This window comes from Selaginella moellendorffii, unplaced genomic scaffold (genome assembly GCF_000143415.4).
Source record: "Selaginella moellendorffii unplaced genomic scaffold, v1.0 SELMOscaffold_63, whole genome shotgun sequence".
NCBI classification, from domain to species: Eukaryota; Viridiplantae; Streptophyta; class Lycopodiopsida; order Selaginellales; family Selaginellaceae; genus Selaginella; species Selaginella moellendorffii.
The window spans coordinates 819,697-835,992 of NW_003314324.1; the positions used below are offsets into that span (position 1 = coordinate 819,697).

At 47.1% G+C, this 16,296-nt stretch overlaps 5 protein-coding genes across 5 annotated transcripts; 2 read left to right on the forward strand and 3 right to left on the reverse strand.

Annotated features, from left to right (window-relative positions):
* Positions 1-246: 246 nt before the first annotated feature.
* On the reverse strand, positions 247-2,770 carry LOC9644965 (alkaline/neutral invertase A, mitochondrial). The gene is made up of 6 exons (XM_024689790.1): positions 1,937-2,770; positions 1,722-1,881; positions 1,453-1,664; positions 904-1,397; positions 802-850; positions 247-733 (listed from the first exon to the last, which is right to left on the reverse strand). The coding sequence occupies exons 1-6, from the start codon at positions 2,546-2,548 to the stop codon at positions 440-442; spliced, it is 1,821 nt and encodes a 606-aa protein (XP_024545558.1). The 5' UTR covers positions 2,549-2,770; the 3' UTR covers positions 247-439.
* Positions 2,771-2,863: 93 nt separating this feature from the next.
* Positions 2,864-5,628, reverse strand: LOC9644966 (AP-3 complex subunit mu). The gene is made up of 11 exons (XM_002984660.2): positions 5,552-5,628; positions 5,407-5,500; positions 5,238-5,351; positions 5,098-5,187; positions 4,796-5,043; positions 4,534-4,743; positions 4,271-4,481; positions 3,957-4,217; positions 3,790-3,906; positions 3,258-3,653; positions 2,864-3,208 (listed from the first exon to the last, which is right to left on the reverse strand). The coding sequence occupies exons 1-8, from the start codon at positions 5,584-5,586 to the stop codon at positions 3,972-3,974; spliced, it is 1,248 nt and encodes a 415-aa protein (XP_002984706.1). The 5' UTR covers positions 5,587-5,628; the 3' UTR covers positions 2,864-3,208; positions 3,258-3,653; positions 3,790-3,906; positions 3,957-3,971.
* A 93-nt stretch (positions 5,629-5,721) lies between these two features.
* LOC9644967 (E3 ubiquitin-protein ligase UPL6) lies at positions 5,722-10,296 on the forward strand. Its single transcript, XM_024689727.1, has 26 exons — positions 5,722-5,957; positions 6,004-6,101; positions 6,167-6,294; positions 6,341-6,455; positions 6,510-6,690; positions 6,742-6,918; positions 6,969-7,151; positions 7,204-7,291; positions 7,338-7,447; positions 7,497-7,810; positions 7,857-7,953; positions 8,007-8,129; positions 8,177-8,263; positions 8,315-8,401; positions 8,450-8,581; positions 8,638-8,763; positions 8,807-8,905; positions 8,955-9,022; positions 9,073-9,139; positions 9,186-9,356; positions 9,400-9,489; positions 9,546-9,626; positions 9,682-9,755; positions 9,807-9,878; positions 9,948-10,040; positions 10,108-10,296. Exons 1-26 carry the CDS (start codon positions 5,799-5,801, stop codon positions 10,172-10,174), a joined length of 3,087 nt encoding a protein of 1,028 aa, XP_024545495.1. The 5' UTR covers positions 5,722-5,798; the 3' UTR covers positions 10,175-10,296.
* Positions 10,297-10,812: 516 nt separating this feature from the next.
* On the reverse strand, positions 10,813-14,287 carry LOC9644740 (DNA topoisomerase 1 alpha). Its single transcript, XM_024689728.1, has 14 exons — positions 14,214-14,287; positions 13,283-14,157; positions 13,022-13,216; positions 12,883-12,963; positions 12,677-12,831; positions 12,460-12,616; positions 12,202-12,408; positions 12,057-12,147; positions 11,873-12,006; positions 11,754-11,819; positions 11,611-11,700; positions 11,454-11,557; positions 11,231-11,399; positions 10,813-11,158 (listed from the first exon to the last, which is right to left on the reverse strand). The coding sequence occupies exons 1-14, from the start codon at positions 14,275-14,277 to the stop codon at positions 11,090-11,092; spliced, it is 2,457 nt and encodes an 818-aa protein (XP_024545496.1). The 5' UTR covers positions 14,278-14,287; the 3' UTR covers positions 10,813-11,089.
* Positions 14,288-14,856: 569 nt separating this feature from the next.
* Positions 14,857-16,169, forward strand: LOC9644968 (transcription factor bHLH130). The gene is made up of 5 exons (XM_024689710.1): positions 14,857-15,594; positions 15,660-15,767; positions 15,840-15,905; positions 15,972-16,037; positions 16,149-16,169. Exons 1-5 carry the CDS (start codon positions 14,956-14,958, stop codon positions 16,167-16,169), a joined length of 900 nt encoding a protein of 299 aa, XP_024545478.1. The 5' UTR covers positions 14,857-14,955.
* Positions 16,170-16,296: the final 127 nt, after the last annotated feature.

Below are 16,296 nucleotides of genomic sequence, written 5' to 3' on the forward strand. Positions count from 1 at the left end.
TCCGCCAGAGATTGATTGCCACTCTGAAGGGCAGAGAGAAAAGATTCCCCAACCGTTTGGATCTGCGACTCAAGAAGCCCGATTTGAGCCTCCACCTTAGCCAATTCCACGTCCATTCTGCTAGCTGAAAACCCTATATTGAAAATTAAGTTGGAATAATATCATGAGTTTTAGTGGTGCCCTAGAATCGTCAGGAACCGCACGATCGTCATCCGACGGCACGACGACTAAATTAATCTATGGCTATAGCAACAAACAACTTTGCTTTAACGGCAAACCAAAAATAAATTTTTATACAAGTTAGTTGTTGATGTTTCTCCTTTGAGATTTCACCAGAGACAAGAACGTCTCTTGTGGACAGCATGGAGACTTCGTGTTGTCACAAAATCTCTCCGCAGCCCCTGTTTTGTGTCGAGTGAAACCACATCACTCTGACATTTTAGGCCTTCTTTGGCTGCTTGGAACTGATTCGACAGCTGAAAGCATCGAGCAAGCCAGGGTCTTCTTCGCACGTAAGATAAGTGGCTGCCTCGGGATTGGCCAGGAGCTGCTTGGCAACCAGATAGCCAGCAATGGACCATGTCTGGAAGAGTCTCGATTGCTTGCCTATAAACTTCCCCGTGCGGCTGTCGTAGTACTCGGGCCAGCGGTCTCTGGAGATTCTCCTCTCCATGATTTCTAGAGCCTCGTACGCCACTTCTGATCTTCCCATCTTTATGCAGGCTAGTGTAAACTGTCAAAGAGTAACAAGGCAGCGTCAGAATTTTTTTTGCCATGGATCATCTTTTCATGATTTCTTGCCTGCCAGATGAGTGTAGGCCAGGAACCTCCATTATGGTAAGACCATGCCCTGGAAAAACTCACAGAGTTATGACTTCCAACACAAAATTTACAAAAGCTTACGTGTTTTTGGGGTCACCGCCAGTGATGATTCGCCACTCCTCGTTTTCAAAAGCCGGGAAGCAGATCTTGAGAGGCATGCTTCCGACCAGGTGCTTCCATCTGTCTTGGATGAGATCGAGAATTCCGCTGGATTGCTGTGGTGTTGCCAGGGAAGATACTATCGCCCACAAGTTTCCCAGTGAGAAGAACCGAAAGTCCATGTGAGCCGGCTGTAGATTGCCGATAAAGTACCCTCCATGATCGGGCATCCAGTCCGCAAGCCAATCCGGGATTTGCTCGGGATAAATATTAAACTTGTTCACAGCATCATGCGAGTACTCTTCGGTTTTATAGCGATAGATCTCGTTGAGCTTAGCTATGTCGAGCCAATAGTATTCCCTTATGTGGAACGACAGTGCGCTAAGTCGCGAGTTAACCGCTGTAAGCAATTGATGAGACTTCTCGTCTGGGATAAGCATCTCTTTCGCACATTGAAGAGCCGAGTAGAAAAGCGCCTGTGTTCCGAGAGACGGTTAGTATTTTCTCTCGAAGCGAAATGACTATAAGCACCTGTATTTCAAGAGGATGGCCGTGGATGCCCATGCGACGATCGATCATACACGAGCCATCCGTGACCAGCAACGTCGGGAACATGTCAAACCCGTCAGAGAGACATAACTTAAGAATCATCCTTATGCCGGTTTGGACGTCCATTCTTTCCTGCAATGACAAGTCGCCCGTGGATTTACCGTAAGCTCGGAGGAGAATTATCCACCACAGACCTGGAGAATATCAAATGAAGATGAAACTGGAATCCAACAAAGAGAAACGTTAAGCACCTGAGTCTACTGGTGCAACCCTTCCGATAGCAGCTTCTCCAAAGTCTGGATCCAGGATCTCTTCGCAAGTGTCCTCTTCAGCGGCAACCGATTGAACCTTGAAACTTGCAGGCATTAGACCCTGCCCAGGACTGTAAAAATCAACGGTTTTTTCCCAGCTCTACCACCATTCATAGAGCAAACTTAGTATAATCACACACAAGGAATAACTTTACCTGTAACCTTAGCGTGCATAGTAGAAAGTTACGAACAATGGCTGGCTCTCCTTTCAGTAGAAACGCAATGCCCGACGGAACAAAATCGCGGATGAAAACTTGATCGTAGTTTAGAGCCGAAGCGTCAGTGGGGTCGTTCGCGGCAATCGTTCCCACTGGACAGCCTTGGTACTGCACTATGGAGGCCCTGAGCAATCGCCACGCTTCTTGCTCGAAGGGACTCTCCTTCCTGGCTTCCTTGAAAGTTAAGTCGGACGAATTGCCTTTAAAATTCTCTACGTCGAGATTGAGAGGAAGGATTCCCGCGGCTGGAACGTAGACTTGGTGCTGGCGCTGCTGGTCTAGATCCGGAACAGGATTAGCTCCATCCTGTGTGAAGACTCGATTCTCGGCCAAGATGTAGAGCCTCGATTTTAGTGGAGACCGTCTCCATTTTCCTCTGCGGAGGAATCGTATGGAGTCGGAGCGCCTGGGGTGAGACAATGCGAGGCCGCTGACGATAATCGACCCTCTACAAACCCTCCCGTGCGATTGGGAGCCCGGATTCCACGTCTTGAACCTCGATGGGGACGAAAGAGCCGCCTCTGCGCCTGGAAAGCTTCCTGGACTCATGATTCTTCGCAAATCCGGCCGCGCGACGGGGCAAGAAAGGCGCCGGAAACCCTACCTCGATCGACCGGCTCCTCTTCGCTGAAAATCGCAGAATGCCGCTTCGAGATCAATCGAAAAACACGAAAGTCTTGCAGATTCTTGCTGGAAATCGCTCGCTGAGGGCTCCGATCGTAGGAAAAATGGAAGAAGAAACGCTTCACGCGCACAAAATGAAATAGGGCGCGCGATGGAACGAAGACCAAGTTAAACAAAGATCTATCCGACGTGGAAAGTGACCGTTCCTAGTCACTTGCTGACGTGACGTGGCGCATTTGGTGGCCACGAAGAAAACGTGAATTTTTATTTCACCCATTTATTTACTTTAACCACGATTGGTGGTTTACTTTTACTTGCAATTGTCCCCGTTGGTAAACTCAAACGCTGGTACCACGTACGCGGTCTCCTTGCTCGAGGTGGAATGCAGTGTCGGTGTGAAAGAATTGGTGGCGGAGCCAACGGGAACGTTACACGTGGATGGCAGCGATGACGTAATGACGGACACGGCGCAGCTACCCGGGAAGCCCAGTGGTTCCAAGTGGTGGAACCCCATCGAGAACTGGCCATGGTGCTGGGTTACCATCGTTAAGTTTGCTTGCGGGCATGATAGCTCCACGGAAACACCTGGAGAAAACGAGAGAAAACTTCTCGGAAGAACTTTGGAAGCTCTTACCAGAGAGACCATGGGTCTTGGTCTTGTGCTTGGTGGAGCAACGCTCGCAAGTGACTCGGCCCCTGATGGTAATTCTTGGAGTGTGCGAAGGTGGTGAGCCGTCAATGGTCCCTGGAGCCGGAGGTGTCGACTGAGCTGACGATTCCGGAGCTTGCGATGGCGCTAGAATGCTGGTGACTTGCAGAGAATCCATAGCCGAAAGCCTCTCGTCTTCCACGGCACGAACACTTTCCAGGCGAAGTTGATCATTCGCAGCAACTTTTTCTCCACGAAGATGTGGAGGTAAAGGACCGCCCTTGAGAGGATCGGGAGGACCATTACCATTACCACCGCTGCCGCTGGTAAGGGGAGAGAGCGGTGAAGCAGCCGGAGAGATGGAAACTTTTCTCGAGTGTCCTGCATTGTCAGCAGCAGAGACGATTAGCAAAACCAGGAAGATGGGGACAGAAAATGCTAAACGACCACCCATAGCTATAGCTCTACGGCTCCGAGATATCACTCAACTATATTATGGAAGAGAATTTATGCGAACCTGGAGGCCGTGCATGCGGCTAGTGTGTGGGCGTCCGTCTTCTTGGCATGAGCCCCAGAAGCCCGGAAAAAGTTTTAATCACAAAAGAAACAGCGTCCTCTACCGTTCACATCGTCGCTGCACAGTCAAAAAGTGAGAAACAAAACATATGTTTGGGAATGTCTTACCGCCTTTTAAGTATTTCACGTTCGTATTTCGTAGCTGGCGGCTCTTGTTACTGCACGAAATCCCTTGTAAGGTCGGTATTCCACGTTTCTAATGTCCATCTTGTCTACTTTCAGACCGGACACGGCCGTTCCCTGGATCTTAAAACCAACCAGGAAAGTTGGAAACTCTTCTAAGCGATTGATCCCTGGTTCCAGCTGCAAAGTGCCACTTAAGCAAGGAGACTTGTCCTTTGGAATACGTCCTATGATCCACGTTGATACCTGCAAGTATAAGACTTAGAAACATCATAAAGAAAGGTTAGCTCTAGTGTTACCTTTGTAGAAAAGCTGTACGTAACTGTTCCAACACTAGGACTCAGGTTTGTGGACACCACAGACGGAGGCCAAGGTAGTTGAACGATAATAGCATCCACGGGTTTCCCAGGATCGCCTCGAAGCCCCACTAGAACATTTACACGACAAATTCCTTCGCCAGAGCTCAATTGAGGACGAACGAACAGGGGAGGATTTTTTAAGCCCTTCACTCTGCAAATACGATATCAGTTAGTGCTAGTAAGTGCGCAAAACAAGAACAAACCTGTAGCTCATGAGTTTAAATGCACCATCTGGAGGAATGAACGATAACATTTGGTCCGCTTCCCATGCTCGGTATCGCACACAGGGGTGAAAGTTTACGTCGTGTAGAATGTCGGCATTTGCAAACGTCAGCGAGAGTTCAGGCATCCCGGACAATCTCGAGGTCGCTTGGATTTCTCCATAAGCCTCACATTTTACGACGAAACCATCCCTGCACTCACAACTTTGTAAACTTAGAGATAGCAATAGTGCTGCCTATATACCTGTTAAAAACTGCATCCATCTCCTCGACCAAGTCAAAGTAAATCTCGTTGTTCGAGTGCTTCACGTTACTAGCCCTCCAAGAAACTTGCGATGAAGTTGCCAGAGGAGAAGCAGCGTTCAAACTTGACGAAGTCCCGGTGACAACACTGAGAACTCTACTGACCAAATTCGGAGGAGCAATAATCTCTTTTAACACACTCGGCTCAGTCGTGGAAGGAAATCCGCTGTCCATCATTTCGTCGAGAATCTACGAGCAAGCGAAACATCAGAGGAAAGACACCACTGATAAACTTTCAATCACCTCGTATACGATCACGAAATTGTCCTTGAGAATATCTTCATTCAATCCTCCTAGATAGTTTTCTAGAACACTTGCAACCTTGCACAGAAACTTCAAAAAGAGAAACCAATCAACGCAAGAAAAAGCTCTCAAACACGAACCTCGATTCCCAGAAGAGGAGGCATCTCACTCGCTGTGCATGCCAGAAACGTCACGCCCTCCCGGACAATGTGTAGAAGGTAATGCGTCGGAGACGCGATAACGGAGGGAGGATCCTGGACGATCAGCCAGAAAGAATGTAGGTCTTGGCAAAAGAGAGCTTGATCTTACCTGATCTTCCATCTCTGATCGCTGCCGCCAGAACCAGCTGCAAATGGATCGCTCCACGCGCTTTCCCATCCATTGCTTCTCAAGAATCACGTCACTGCACAGGGAAATTTCCTGCTTAGACCACAGATAGCTCAGAGAGGCGTACCCGGCATCGGAGAGGAGGAACAAGCACTGAATCATCGCTGCTAGAACCCTAACTTTGCGAAATAAAATGGACGAGCTGTGATTGGAGGGAATCTAGGTCCGGAATGTCGTGCGTGTGGACCGTCCGATGTCGGTTTTCTTAAAACTATGAGAGACAATACAATGCAACCACAGACGAGGGCAAGCAGAAGGATTATGGCGATTTAGTAGCGTAGCGGGCTTGCAGCGTCCTGGATTTCTAGGTCACGATGTTCTTCTCCGGCGATCCGGGGCTGCGGCGCAAGGTGGAGCTGCGAGGGCGCAGCTCTAAGGAGAGCGATCGGCAAGGGACTCTCAACAGGGTCAAGGACGAGCGCGAGCAGCGGCAGCGAGCGCGGCTGCGGCAGCAAGGCGCTCTTCGAATCCAGGTAGTGTCCTCCATTTCATTCCCGGATTCCGAATTCTTGTTCCCAGAAATGCTTTCGGGGAAGGCGAGACGTAGCGGTCAATCAGGTCCTCATTCGAGAGAAATTCGTCGCAGCTTTCGGAGAATTTAGCGATAGAGCGGACAGGTGATTCTTGCAGAGCTCATAGCTTTTGATAGATTTGGAGCTCATAGATTCTATTCTATTTTCAGGAACGTCTTCAAGCCCGAGTCTTTATATCTTCCTCAGATTTTCTTCATGATCTCTCCGAAAAATTCAGCGGATTTCTACCGGCTGGCTGGAGCTTGCCGCCATTTTCTTCGATGCATGAGTGAAACGGGTAAGCTCCATTGAATGAAAATGCTGGAGCCTGACTTGATCCACAGAAGGTGGTGTCTTTTCGGTTTTTGTTAGCGGAGACTATACGACTCAAAGATGTGCTATTAACTATAGAGTGAAGCATTTTGCGATTCTTTGTCTACAAGGTCTCTACCATCACCGGTATGTGAGAGTAACGCAGTCGTGATTGTTTTCTTGTTTACATTGGATTTACAGAGAATCACTTAAGGAAGAGTTAATGCTTCCAGAAGATGGATCCAGAGACGATGTCGCAGGGGTTCTCGTGCGCACGATTCTCAGCCTTGCAACGGTCGAGTTGCCTTGGTCTGGAAGTCTTATTGAGCACCTTGCACTCAACAAGATGTTTTGTCTTCTTCGTGATCTCGTCTTGACATTGGTATGTTACTCACTTCCAGGCTACTTGTGTTACAACGCATTTCTTTTCCAGAAAAACACAGATGCTCGATCATTGGTGATGTTATCTTTGGAGCGGCTTGTACATCAGCTCTCTGTTTTGTATGTGGAAAAGTTTCAGTACTTGAAGCCGGTGCCATTTACCTGGAGTCTCCCGGCTCAGATATTTTCTGTTCCACTTCTCTGGCGACGACTTCCGCGTCTGAAAGAGGTCCGAAAGCTTTCGTTTTCTAAAAAGTTTTTTATATGAGACATTCACAGGTCAGCGTTACGGACGGTGTTTGGGCTTTTGTTGTTCATCAAACAGCCATAAATAAACTTGACTTGAGGACCTCTCTTCCTTCTGATGTAAGCCCTGAGTTTCCGTCATTTGTTTGCTTGCTGGGAAACCTCTTGGAAAGCTCACGACTCGCCATGCAACAACCAAACGCTATGATTCAGCTGGTAAGTTTGATATGCCTCCTGTTGATAAATGTATGTTACGAGAGCATTGCAGGTCACAGATATAGCAAATGTAGCACGGACTCTGTTGAGCACTCCACCGATAACCTGTGCTCTTTGTCCGAAGGAAACGTTCAGTGATGGTAACACTCTCACGTTATTATTCTTCTAACAACATTCTTCTTGCAGCCAGCGAGGACGACGACATGAAAATTGACATTGAAGAGAGCTTTGCTTTAGAACCAGCATTGATATCCCAGCTAAAGCACGCGTCTGATGGGATGTTCCTGAAAGAAATGGTACATGAAATTTTTATCTTTCAAAACCCGTTTTCTCACTATCTTCCAGGTGAGGGTTGCCTTCTCACAAGCTCCACTCGATTTGAATACGGTTGCTACACCATTTGGTGGTGCTCCGGAAGCCAGTGCGGTTTCTGCCGTTTGCGGCTTTTTATATGCGGCATTTTCTGTACTGGATAGAACTACAATAGTCTCGCGCTTGGCATACGTTGCGAACCTGGTGCCTCCACTGTGGCAATATATTACTTCTTGTCGGCTGAATAACAACTGGCCAGCGATCGAGCTGCCTTCTCAGGATGCGCAGCTATCACCAGAGCTACTTGGTTGGATGCTGCCACTTGCGGTTTTCTGTCCCGTCTTCAGGTGCGTTCAAAATGATCGCGTGCTTCTCTAAAGACTTCTTTTGCAGTCATCTGCTTTTTAGCATGGACAACGATGAGTTCTACAACATGAAACAACCGATAAGTATAGAAGATGTTAAGCAACTGGTGCTTATTTTGAAGGAGGTGCGCAACCAGATACTATTGATAAAAGCGATTGACATTGTCTGTTACTGTAGGGACTCTGGCAGCTTCTGTGGGTTATGCCTTTCAAGCCGTCAGCCTTCGTCGCTTCCGATATATTTGTGTTTCAAAACATGCGTCAATTTTTTATAAATGTCTCTGCAAGTCTACTGGCGGAGGTACGTCACTTTCTACTATTCTTTCCTTATGATTCTATTCCTTGCAGCTGCATGACCGCAATAGCAAGCGGCAGTTTGCACCATCACACACATTTCATGCAAGGGAAGCGATTGAAGAAAGCTTTTTCCACCAGGTATTTCCTACTATCATTTTCGCGTAACTCAAGGCACCGTGACGTACGCAGGCAGAAGGGGAGAATACCAAAGCCCGGGAGGTTCTCAACAGAGCTCCTTTTCTAATACCGTTCACACTCAGAGTTCGTGTATACACGGTAATTCCCCGTCTCCCTTTACTAGCTTCCTGTAATGCGTAACTGCAGGCTCAACGAACTGCTGCAAGGCAAAACACGTCCCGCCAATATGGACTTCAAATCAAAGTGCAACGAGATCGTATTATCGAGGACGCCTTTATGCAGTTCAATGTGCTCAGCGACGAGTCTCTGCGGGGAACGGTAATGGGTTCACAAATTTGAAGCTAGTTCTAGTTCTGACGTTCGTGCTTGTACAGATCAGAGTTTCTTACGTCAATGAACTCGGTGCTGAGGAAGCCGGAGTCGACGGAGGCGGCATTTTTAAAGATTTTATGGAAAACATAACCAGTGCAGGTTTTGACATACAATATGGCTTGTTCAAGGTAACTACCTGCATTCGCGCTCAGCCCTTACAACGTATTCCAGGAAACTGCGGACCATCTTTTGTATCCTAACCCAGCGTCCCATATGGTCAACGACGAGCATCTGCAATACTTCGAGTTTTTTGGCAAAATATTGGGAAAGGTGAGCTTGCATAGGAACTTTTATTTCCTCGTTAACATTCACCGAGCAGGCAATGTTTGAAGGGATTCTCGTGGACATACCTTTTGCCATGTTTTTCCTGCGTAAGCTGAGGAAGAAGTAAGTTACAGCTGCTTTACGTGTTAGCTTACTAGTCTCTTCTTTCGCAGGCACAATTACCTACACGATTTACCTTCGCTGGATCCAGAGCTTTATAAGAATCTACTTTTCTTGAAGGTATAACTGAGCTCTTTGATTTTGGCCTGACGAGCTTGTTTTACAGAACAACCCAAATATGGTGCAGCAGCTGGGCCTCTATTTCGTAATTGAAGACAATGAATATGGAGAGCAATTAGAGGTAGAGCTTCTTCCAGGGGGAAAGGATATCCAAGTCACCAAAGACAACGTCTACCGATACATTCACTTGGTAGCAAATCACCGTCTGAATCACCAGGTTAGTGCTGCTTGGTTTTTCAGTCAGTCACTTGTTCCTGCAGATCCGGCAACAAAGTAACCATTTTTTGCGTGGCTTTCAACAACTTATAAGCCCGGAATGGTTAGATATGTTCAACGAGCACGAACTCCAGGTTTAGTTTCACATGTCCGCTGGTTGGAAAAAGCACTTATGTTGTTGCTGTGGCAGATCCTTATCTCCGGATTTGAAGATGCCATGGACATAGACGATCTCCATCACAACGTGAACTATGGTGGTGGCTATCATGAGGTAGAATACTTCTCTTTCATTGCGTGGCGAGCGAATACTTCTTTTCTTTTGGCAGAACCATCCGGTGATTCAGATGTTCTGGGACACCGTGAAAGCCCTGGATGCAAATATGCAGCGGAAGTTCCTAAAGTTCGTGTCCGTTTGTTTTCATTTCGTGTTCGTGACCGTTTTCATTTGCAGGTTCGTTACAGGATGCTCGAGAGGGCCATTGCTCGGCTTCAAATACCTGGAGCCTCGATTTTGCATCCAGAAGTAAGCTCTTTCACCTTACCATTTTCTTCACTTGTTCTTCTTCTTCTCTCTTTTGTCCTTCGATTCCAGGACCGCTCCCGAAGGCGCAGCAGAGGAGGCTCTTGACAGACTCCCCACGTCGGCGACTTGTTTGAACCTCCTGAAACTCCCTCCTTACAAAAGGTTCGTTGGTGTTTATTTTTCTTACTTGTAGCAGTTCATTGATCTGTTCTTTCCTTGTTTCTTGTAGCAAGGATACGATTCGTGAGAAGCTACTCTATGCAATAGCTGCCGAAGCTGGATTCGATCTCAGCTGAGTGACTAAGCTCTGTACAGAAAAAGCAAAAGTTTTGAGGAGATTTTGCGTTCCTCCTTTGTAAATTGGAAAATTTGGAACCCGGTTAACGAGCGTTTTGTAGGAAGCTTGAGAAGGTTCAAACAGGTTGAGCAAATCCTGACTGAGAGTTTTGTGTAGAAGTTGATCCTCCATGGCTGACGAGTTTGATATTTGACGAGGCTCTCGAGTGACGAACGAACTTAACGGTAGGGCAAACTGCAGCCGTTGGATGGGCGCGTTTTGAAAGGTCACGATGATTCAGCTGAATGGGAAGGGTTTTGCGGGCATGGAGACGATGGCATGGAGGGAAATGTGGCCTCGGCGGAGGCCAAGAAAGGAGGAGACAAGGACGGCAAGAAATCGACACCAAAGATCACGGTGCGTCCATCGGATCAATTGCTTTGGATCGACTGATTTCCTTTTTTTTTGCTTTCCAGGCCAAAGATATAAAGACGTGCCCTCCCGACTCGCGCTTCCCAGTGACCAACCAAACGAAGAATTGCTTCACGAAATACGTGGAGTATCACAAGTGAGTGGAAAGGATTTGGAGAGAAGAGATCAAATTTTCCTTCTTCTTGTGTTAGATGCATCCAAGAAAATGGCGAGGGCGATTCGAGATGTGAGAAGTACAGGCGAGCTTACAAGTCATTGTGCCCCATCGAATGGGTAAAGAATCCTCTTTTTCCTCTCGAGCCGAGGCGATGAGACTGAAAAACCAAAAAAAAATAAAAAAAAACTCGAATGGTGGTGGTGTCAATGCAGGTTGAGGCCTGGGACGAGCGACGAGCAAACGATTGCTTTTGCGGTCCATACTGAGTTCTCTCCAACGTTGTCAACGTTTTCTTGCTCAAAACCTTCTTCACATAATGGTACACCGGCACGGATTTCTCTTGGGTTAGAACCGGAATGTTGGTTCCGCTTCCAATGCCCAGGTGAATTTCTGGAGCAAAGATTTCGTGAAAATCTGTCAAGAGTTCCACAGGTCAGTCATTCGTGCGAGGTTTTTTTTTTTTTTCTTTTTTTTTTTGCTACTTGCCTTTTCGATGGGTACGTCGTTCCTCTTGCACCAAGCGACGGTGATTCGTGGGTCCAGATAGTTGATCTTGGAAGTTCCCAGAGCGACTGTCTTGAGATCGTCCTTAACTTTCATGTCCAGTTCCATCTTTTGGATCTTGTTATCGGTTTGCTCTAGCTTCTTCTCCAGCCTGTGTTGTTTCGATCCAACTTGAGCAAAGAGAGAAAGTATGAGCGTTACTTACTGTTCTGGACTTTGGTTCCTCTTTGTCTTGCCATCTTCATCCTTCCGAGGAGGCTTTCCCTTCCTAGCTCTCTCCAAGTCTATAACAATCTCTTCACGCAGAGCCTGAGGTGCAAAGCCTTAGAACAATGCCACTAGTAAGAAAAGTAACTCAAAACCTTTAGCTCGGCCATTTTTCCTTCGAGTTTTTCCATCTGGGCGCCATGGCTCTTGGACACCGTCCGTTGATGATTACAGAGAACAGCCACCTGCAAAGACATTCTGTAAAGGGACCAAACGTTTCCTTTGCAAGGCTATTCACCTCTTTGTTTGCTCGTTGGTAGTCTCCAATTTTTTCCGGGACGATTGAGCCATCCGTATGCTCGAGCTGGCGATTTGCACTTAAAGAACTAGCATGAAAGAAAACACTTCAAGCCAAACCTGGTTATCGAGAGTGATGGAGGCATTATACGTTCTGAAAACCTTTGCAGTGAGCTCCGGCATGAACTCCTTCAAATGAGCATTCAATTTGTTTGTGTCTAGCCTGTCAAACAAATCATCGCCGCTTTTCTTCCCTGCATTCATCAACCAGCAGCGTTTGAAGCAATGCTACCAGAATTACTACCTTTCTGAAAATCCCCTATAGCCTTGAAAACTTTCTCTTCGACAGCTACTTCGTTGAGATATCTGATGGAATCCTTTCCGAGAAAATCGAACTGCAAAAGAAACAAGGTTAGGAGACGGAATTAAAAAGCGAGAGGAGACCTTACCTCGATTTTTTTCGAATCCAAAAGTTTGACGTGCTCTACTTTCAAAGAACAGCAGCCTACGGTATCAGCTTCATCGTCATCCTTCTCATTTCCTGCTCTAAGGGCAAGCCTGTCTATGAGATAAGTTGCAACTGCAATCTGTCTTTTTGTGGGATCTGTAGAGCCGAAGTCTTTCGTATATGTTTTCCGGATCTTGTCAATGTAATCCTGTAAAAATCGCATGAGTGAAGCGAGGCAAAGCTACAAAAAACACCGAACCTTCAGCTGTCTAGCCTTCTCGTATTTCTTCATGTCACTCTGAGCCTTGAGGCTACTGCTTGGGTGCAAAAACACGTACTTAAACTCCTTCTCGTTAATCGGATCGTTCCAAAACGCGAGCCAAGTGACTGTATTGTCGTGCCGAATTTCTTTCCAGCTGAAAAGTAAAGTCCAAGTTAAACTCATAAAGAGCTCGCATAAAAAGCGTCGTACGTACTTGTGACCGGGCATCGGACACTCCGGAACGGGAGCACCCTTTCCAATATTGATGACGATATTTTCGGGAAAAATTCGCCTTTTGAGCTTTCCCATCTTAGGATGCTGACCGCGCCCCCTGAAAAGGCCTGGAGGTTCCACTCGAAAGTTTCCAACCTGAAAATGCAGTGTAAGTAACCATTAGCTCAAAGAAAGAGATGCACGTACTTTTTCCTTCACCCCGTCAACAAGCGCCCAGGTGTATTTTTCTTCCGCCTTGGCCTTCTCATCTCTTAGTTGCTTCTTCTCCTGATAAAAGAAAACAAAGCTTCAGTCTAAGCCGAGCATACTAGCAGAGAAAACTAACCGCAGAGCTCAGTTGCTTCTTCTTCTCCTTCTCGCTTTGGTACCAGTCGTAAATCGGAGTGAAGTCGCAAAGCTCCAGCTTCTTTATGACATGGTTTGAACCGAGAATCTTTTTCCAATCTTGCCAGAAGTTGCTGTTAAACTTGGCCTGCGTTGCGTAGTCCGTGTCTTTCATCACGGCATACATTGTGGCAACCTGTATCCACAAGAACAAACAATTCAGTCGCTTAAACTCGGAAACAACCAACAAAAGCCCGCAAACCTCTTCCTGTGCCGGAGTAAGATCCACTGGCTCGCCATTGTAGAGCATCTTCACTCCATGAGGCTGATAAGCCGGAGGAAACATGACACCATTGTGCTCCAGCGTCGTCCACTTCTGTCCACCATTACCATCCTTTCCTCCCTTCTTCACAACCGTTTTCTTCGTGATCTTCGTCTCCACCACTTTCTTCTTGCCGGAAGACGATGCCGACTTCCTCATGACAACCTTCTTTGAAACCTCCGAGCCTTCGAAATCATCCTCCTCCCCTTCCTCCTCCTCCTCCTCCTCCTCCTCCTCCTCCATCTCCTCGCTCTCTTCTTTCTCGACTTTGGCTTTCTTCACGACTGCCTTCTTCGTCTCCGCTTCGTCTAGAACTCGCTTCCTCGTCTTGGAACCGTCAACTTTCCTGGAGGAGCTCGCGGCTTCCTTCTTCACGGCCACCTTTGCATTCTTCGACGCATCGATCTTCTTGGGAGCGTCAATCTTCCCAGGCTTCCTCGACGCCTCAATGAGCCTCCTCACGGAAGAGCCACCATCGCCATCGTCTACCTCGGTCTTGGCCTTCTTCCTGGGAGCGCTCTCCGGGCTCTCCAGCGATTTAAGCGAGCGCTTTGCGAAAGTTTTCAAGGGAGCAGGCTTGGTCGCACTGCCAGGAGAAGGAACTTTGGAACTGCTGGGCTTGCTGGAAGCCTCCAATCTGGAGGACGATCCATTTGGCTGCTCCTCGTCCTTGACTTGGCGCTTAAGATCCATTGCTGGAGCTCCCTTATTCACGCCGAAGGATTGAGGCTTATCATCGTCCGAGTCGTCGTTCACACGATTCGCACTGCCATTGCAAGCGAGCGGGGCGGCGATCCCATCCTCCACTTCCCTATCTAGATTTCAATCACAATGAGCGCGATCGCGCGGGCGCCGATTTGAATCGTCTCACCTGGACACATGGATGCCATTTGAATGAATCTCACGCACCCAAAAACCCTAATCGATTCCCCCATATCTAGGGCTTCCAAGGAGATATGGGGCCAATGCTTGCATGCCACGTGTTCCCCTGCTTTTAGGGCAACATTAGGTCTAAAAGCTGGTAAACAAGTATTTTGCGTGAACCATGAGCCGTAACTTTTCTATGCCCTTTCGGACATGCTTGTCACTAATGGTACACGATTCCGTTTGCCTGTTAGCGCGGATCACATGTTTTCCATTGATACTTTAGGCAGCAAAACAACAAAATCTCTACGTAAGATTGCAAAGGTGGAGTGAAGTGGATCACTACATTTTTTATCAAAATATGGTTTGATTAAGTCCACATGGGAGTGTCCCCCAAGAAAAAAAAAAACAAAATCCACAGAGGCATGCGAGCGATTGAAACCATTCCACGGAAGAAATATGGGTAGAAAATCCGGAACGTACGACTTCTGTGGCACGCTTGCGGAGGAGCACACGAGGGTTTGACATTTTACATCAGTAAATCTGGAGTTTAACCATAGGCCAGATTAAAAATATTTTCACCAAAGTAAGTAGACTTTGATATAAATGCCCTGGCCTGGGATCCCTGACAAACGCGCAAATTTTTCTCATTCTACTAAGAACACAACTTCTTAGATCCAAGGAAAGTTTATGCCCAGATTATCACTGGCACTTCAAGTCTATCCAACAACAAGAGCAAGAGATCCTTCATGGATGTTGTGAGGAGAAGTAGAAGCTCTTCTTCGCCATCTTTCACCAGCATCACCAATTCCAGCAGCTCTCGCAGATCAAGCTGCGATCCCGGTGACTTTTCTTTCCTCGATTACTCCCAGGTTTGCTGCCGCTCTCTCGATTTGCTCTCGCCGGACCTCCCACCGCCTCTGGTGGAGGATTCCTCGCCGGTAAACTCCCATGGCTACACGCAATGCAGCTCAATTGCTCCCAAGAGCTTGTACCATCCTCTAGAGTTTAATCAGAGCTTCCAGGCGCAACTAGAGCTCCAGCAAACTTTGATGGGTGATCCCTCGTTTGGCAATTCTTCTCTTCTAACTCCACTTGACGATCACTCACAAGATCAAAGAAATCCGGAAGATTTCCATGGACAAGAGCTTGCATACTACTGCCAAGTCGAGCCTCTGGACGAGAAGTATCTCAGCCTCATGGAACATCCGCCGCTCTACGTGAATTACTTGACTGATGCCAATCGGAGAATGCCGCCGCTCGGATCTTCCCAGGCGCTTGATCAACCTGGGGCTCCGAGGATCATCTCAAACTCATGCTCAAGCCCAACAAGGAAGAGAAGCGCGGACGATCAAAACACCACGAACGCTCTCTCCAAACGCGAAAAGGTACGCACGTCTGGACCGCGGAATCTCGATAAACAACTCATTTTCTTGCTCTATTGGGTGATCAGATCGATTCATCTCCGGCTTCTTCTTGTTGCACGACTGCTCTCAACACGAACTTAAAACCGAGATCGAGGCAAGGGACTGCCAATGATCCGCAAAGCATCGCCGCAAGGGTGAGAGAGGAGTCTGGAGATCTTAGACCAGATCAAACTCATGAGCTGGTTTTCTTTTTTTTGATTTTGCAGCAAAGGCGTGAACGAATAAGCCAGCGTTTGAAGATCTTGCAAGACTTGGTTCCAAATGGCTCCAAGGTTTGTGTAAAGAAACTTCGATGATACGAGGAAAATCTTGATAGAAACTTTCTTTGACAAATGCAGGTAGACCTTGTAACCATGCTTGAGAAAGCTATAAATTATGTCAAATTCATGCAGCTCCAACTTCAGGCAAGTATAACCTTTTTTCTTTGTTTAACTTTCACTTTATTCAGTTAATTGAGATTAAATATCCGGATTTCTAGGTGTTGTCGACTGATGCATATTGGCCTTTACCTAAAGCACGACAATCGTAACGAGTAGTGTTAATTAAAAATTAAGAACCAGAGACGTGGGCGAATTCCATAATCAAAAAGAAATTAAAAGAAAACTCGATTTGTTCTTCATTGTCTCCAACCAAACAAACAGTGCTGCAAATTTAAGATAATCC

Excerpts from the sequence above, each read along its gene's own strand:
- LOC9644968 (XM_024689710.1), top strand. The coding sequence starts at position 14,956 with ATGGATGTTGTGAGGAGAAGTAGAAGCTCTTCTTCGCCATCTTTCACC. Across the intron at positions 15,768-15,839 it reads CGCAAAGCATCGCCGCAAGG|CAAAGGCGTGAACGAATAAG; the intron begins GTGAGAGAGGAG and ends TTGATTTTGCAG. Across the intron at positions 16,038-16,148 it reads TCATGCAGCTCCAACTTCAG|CACGACAATCGTAACGAGTA; the intron begins GCAAGTATAACC and ends CTTTACCTAAAG.
- LOC9644965 (XM_024689790.1), bottom strand. The coding sequence starts at position 2,548 with ATGAGTCCAGGAAGCTTTCCAGGCGCAGAGGCGGCTCTTTCGTCCCCA. Across the intron at positions 1,882-1,936 it reads TATGCACGCTAAGGTTACAG|AGCTGGGAAAAAACCGTTGA; the intron begins GTAAAGTTATTC and ends GAATGGTGGTAG. Across the intron at positions 851-903 it reads GGCGGTGACCCCAAAAACAC|GGCATGGTCTTACCATAATG; the intron begins GTAAGCTTTTGT and ends GAGTTTTTCCAG.
- LOC9644740 (XM_024689728.1), bottom strand. The coding sequence starts at position 14,277 with ATGGGGGAATCGATTAGGGTTTTTGGGTGCGTGAGATTCATTCAAATG. Across the intron at positions 12,617-12,676 it reads TGTCCGATGCCCGGTCACAA|CTGGAAAGAAATTCGGCACG; the intron begins GTACGTACGACG and ends TTTACTTTTCAG. Across the intron at positions 11,400-11,453 it reads AGGAACCAAAGTCCAGAACA|GCTGGAGAAGAAGCTAGAGC; the intron begins GTAAGTAACGCT and ends GAAACAACACAG.
- LOC9644966 (XM_002984660.2), bottom strand. The coding sequence starts at position 5,586 with ATGATTCAGTGCTTGTTCCTCCTCTCCGATGCCGG. Across the intron at positions 5,352-5,406 it reads GATCAGAGATGGAAGATCAG|GATCCTCCCTCCGTTATCGC; the intron begins GTAAGATCAAGC and ends CTGATCGTCCAG. Across the intron at positions 4,218-4,270 it reads CGTACAGCTTTTCTACAAAG|GTATCAACGTGGATCATAGG; the intron begins GTAACACTAGAG and ends TTATACTTGCAG.
- LOC9644967 (XM_024689727.1), top strand. The coding sequence starts at position 5,799 with ATGTTCTTCTCCGGCGATCCGGGGCTGCGGCGCAAGGTGGAGCTGCGA. Across the intron at positions 8,402-8,449 it reads TCAGAGTTCGTGTATACACG|GCTCAACGAACTGCTGCAAG; the intron begins GTAATTCCCCGT and ends GCGTAACTGCAG. Across the intron at positions 8,582-8,637 it reads ACGAGTCTCTGCGGGGAACG|ATCAGAGTTTCTTACGTCAA; the intron begins GTAATGGGTTCA and ends GTGCTTGTACAG.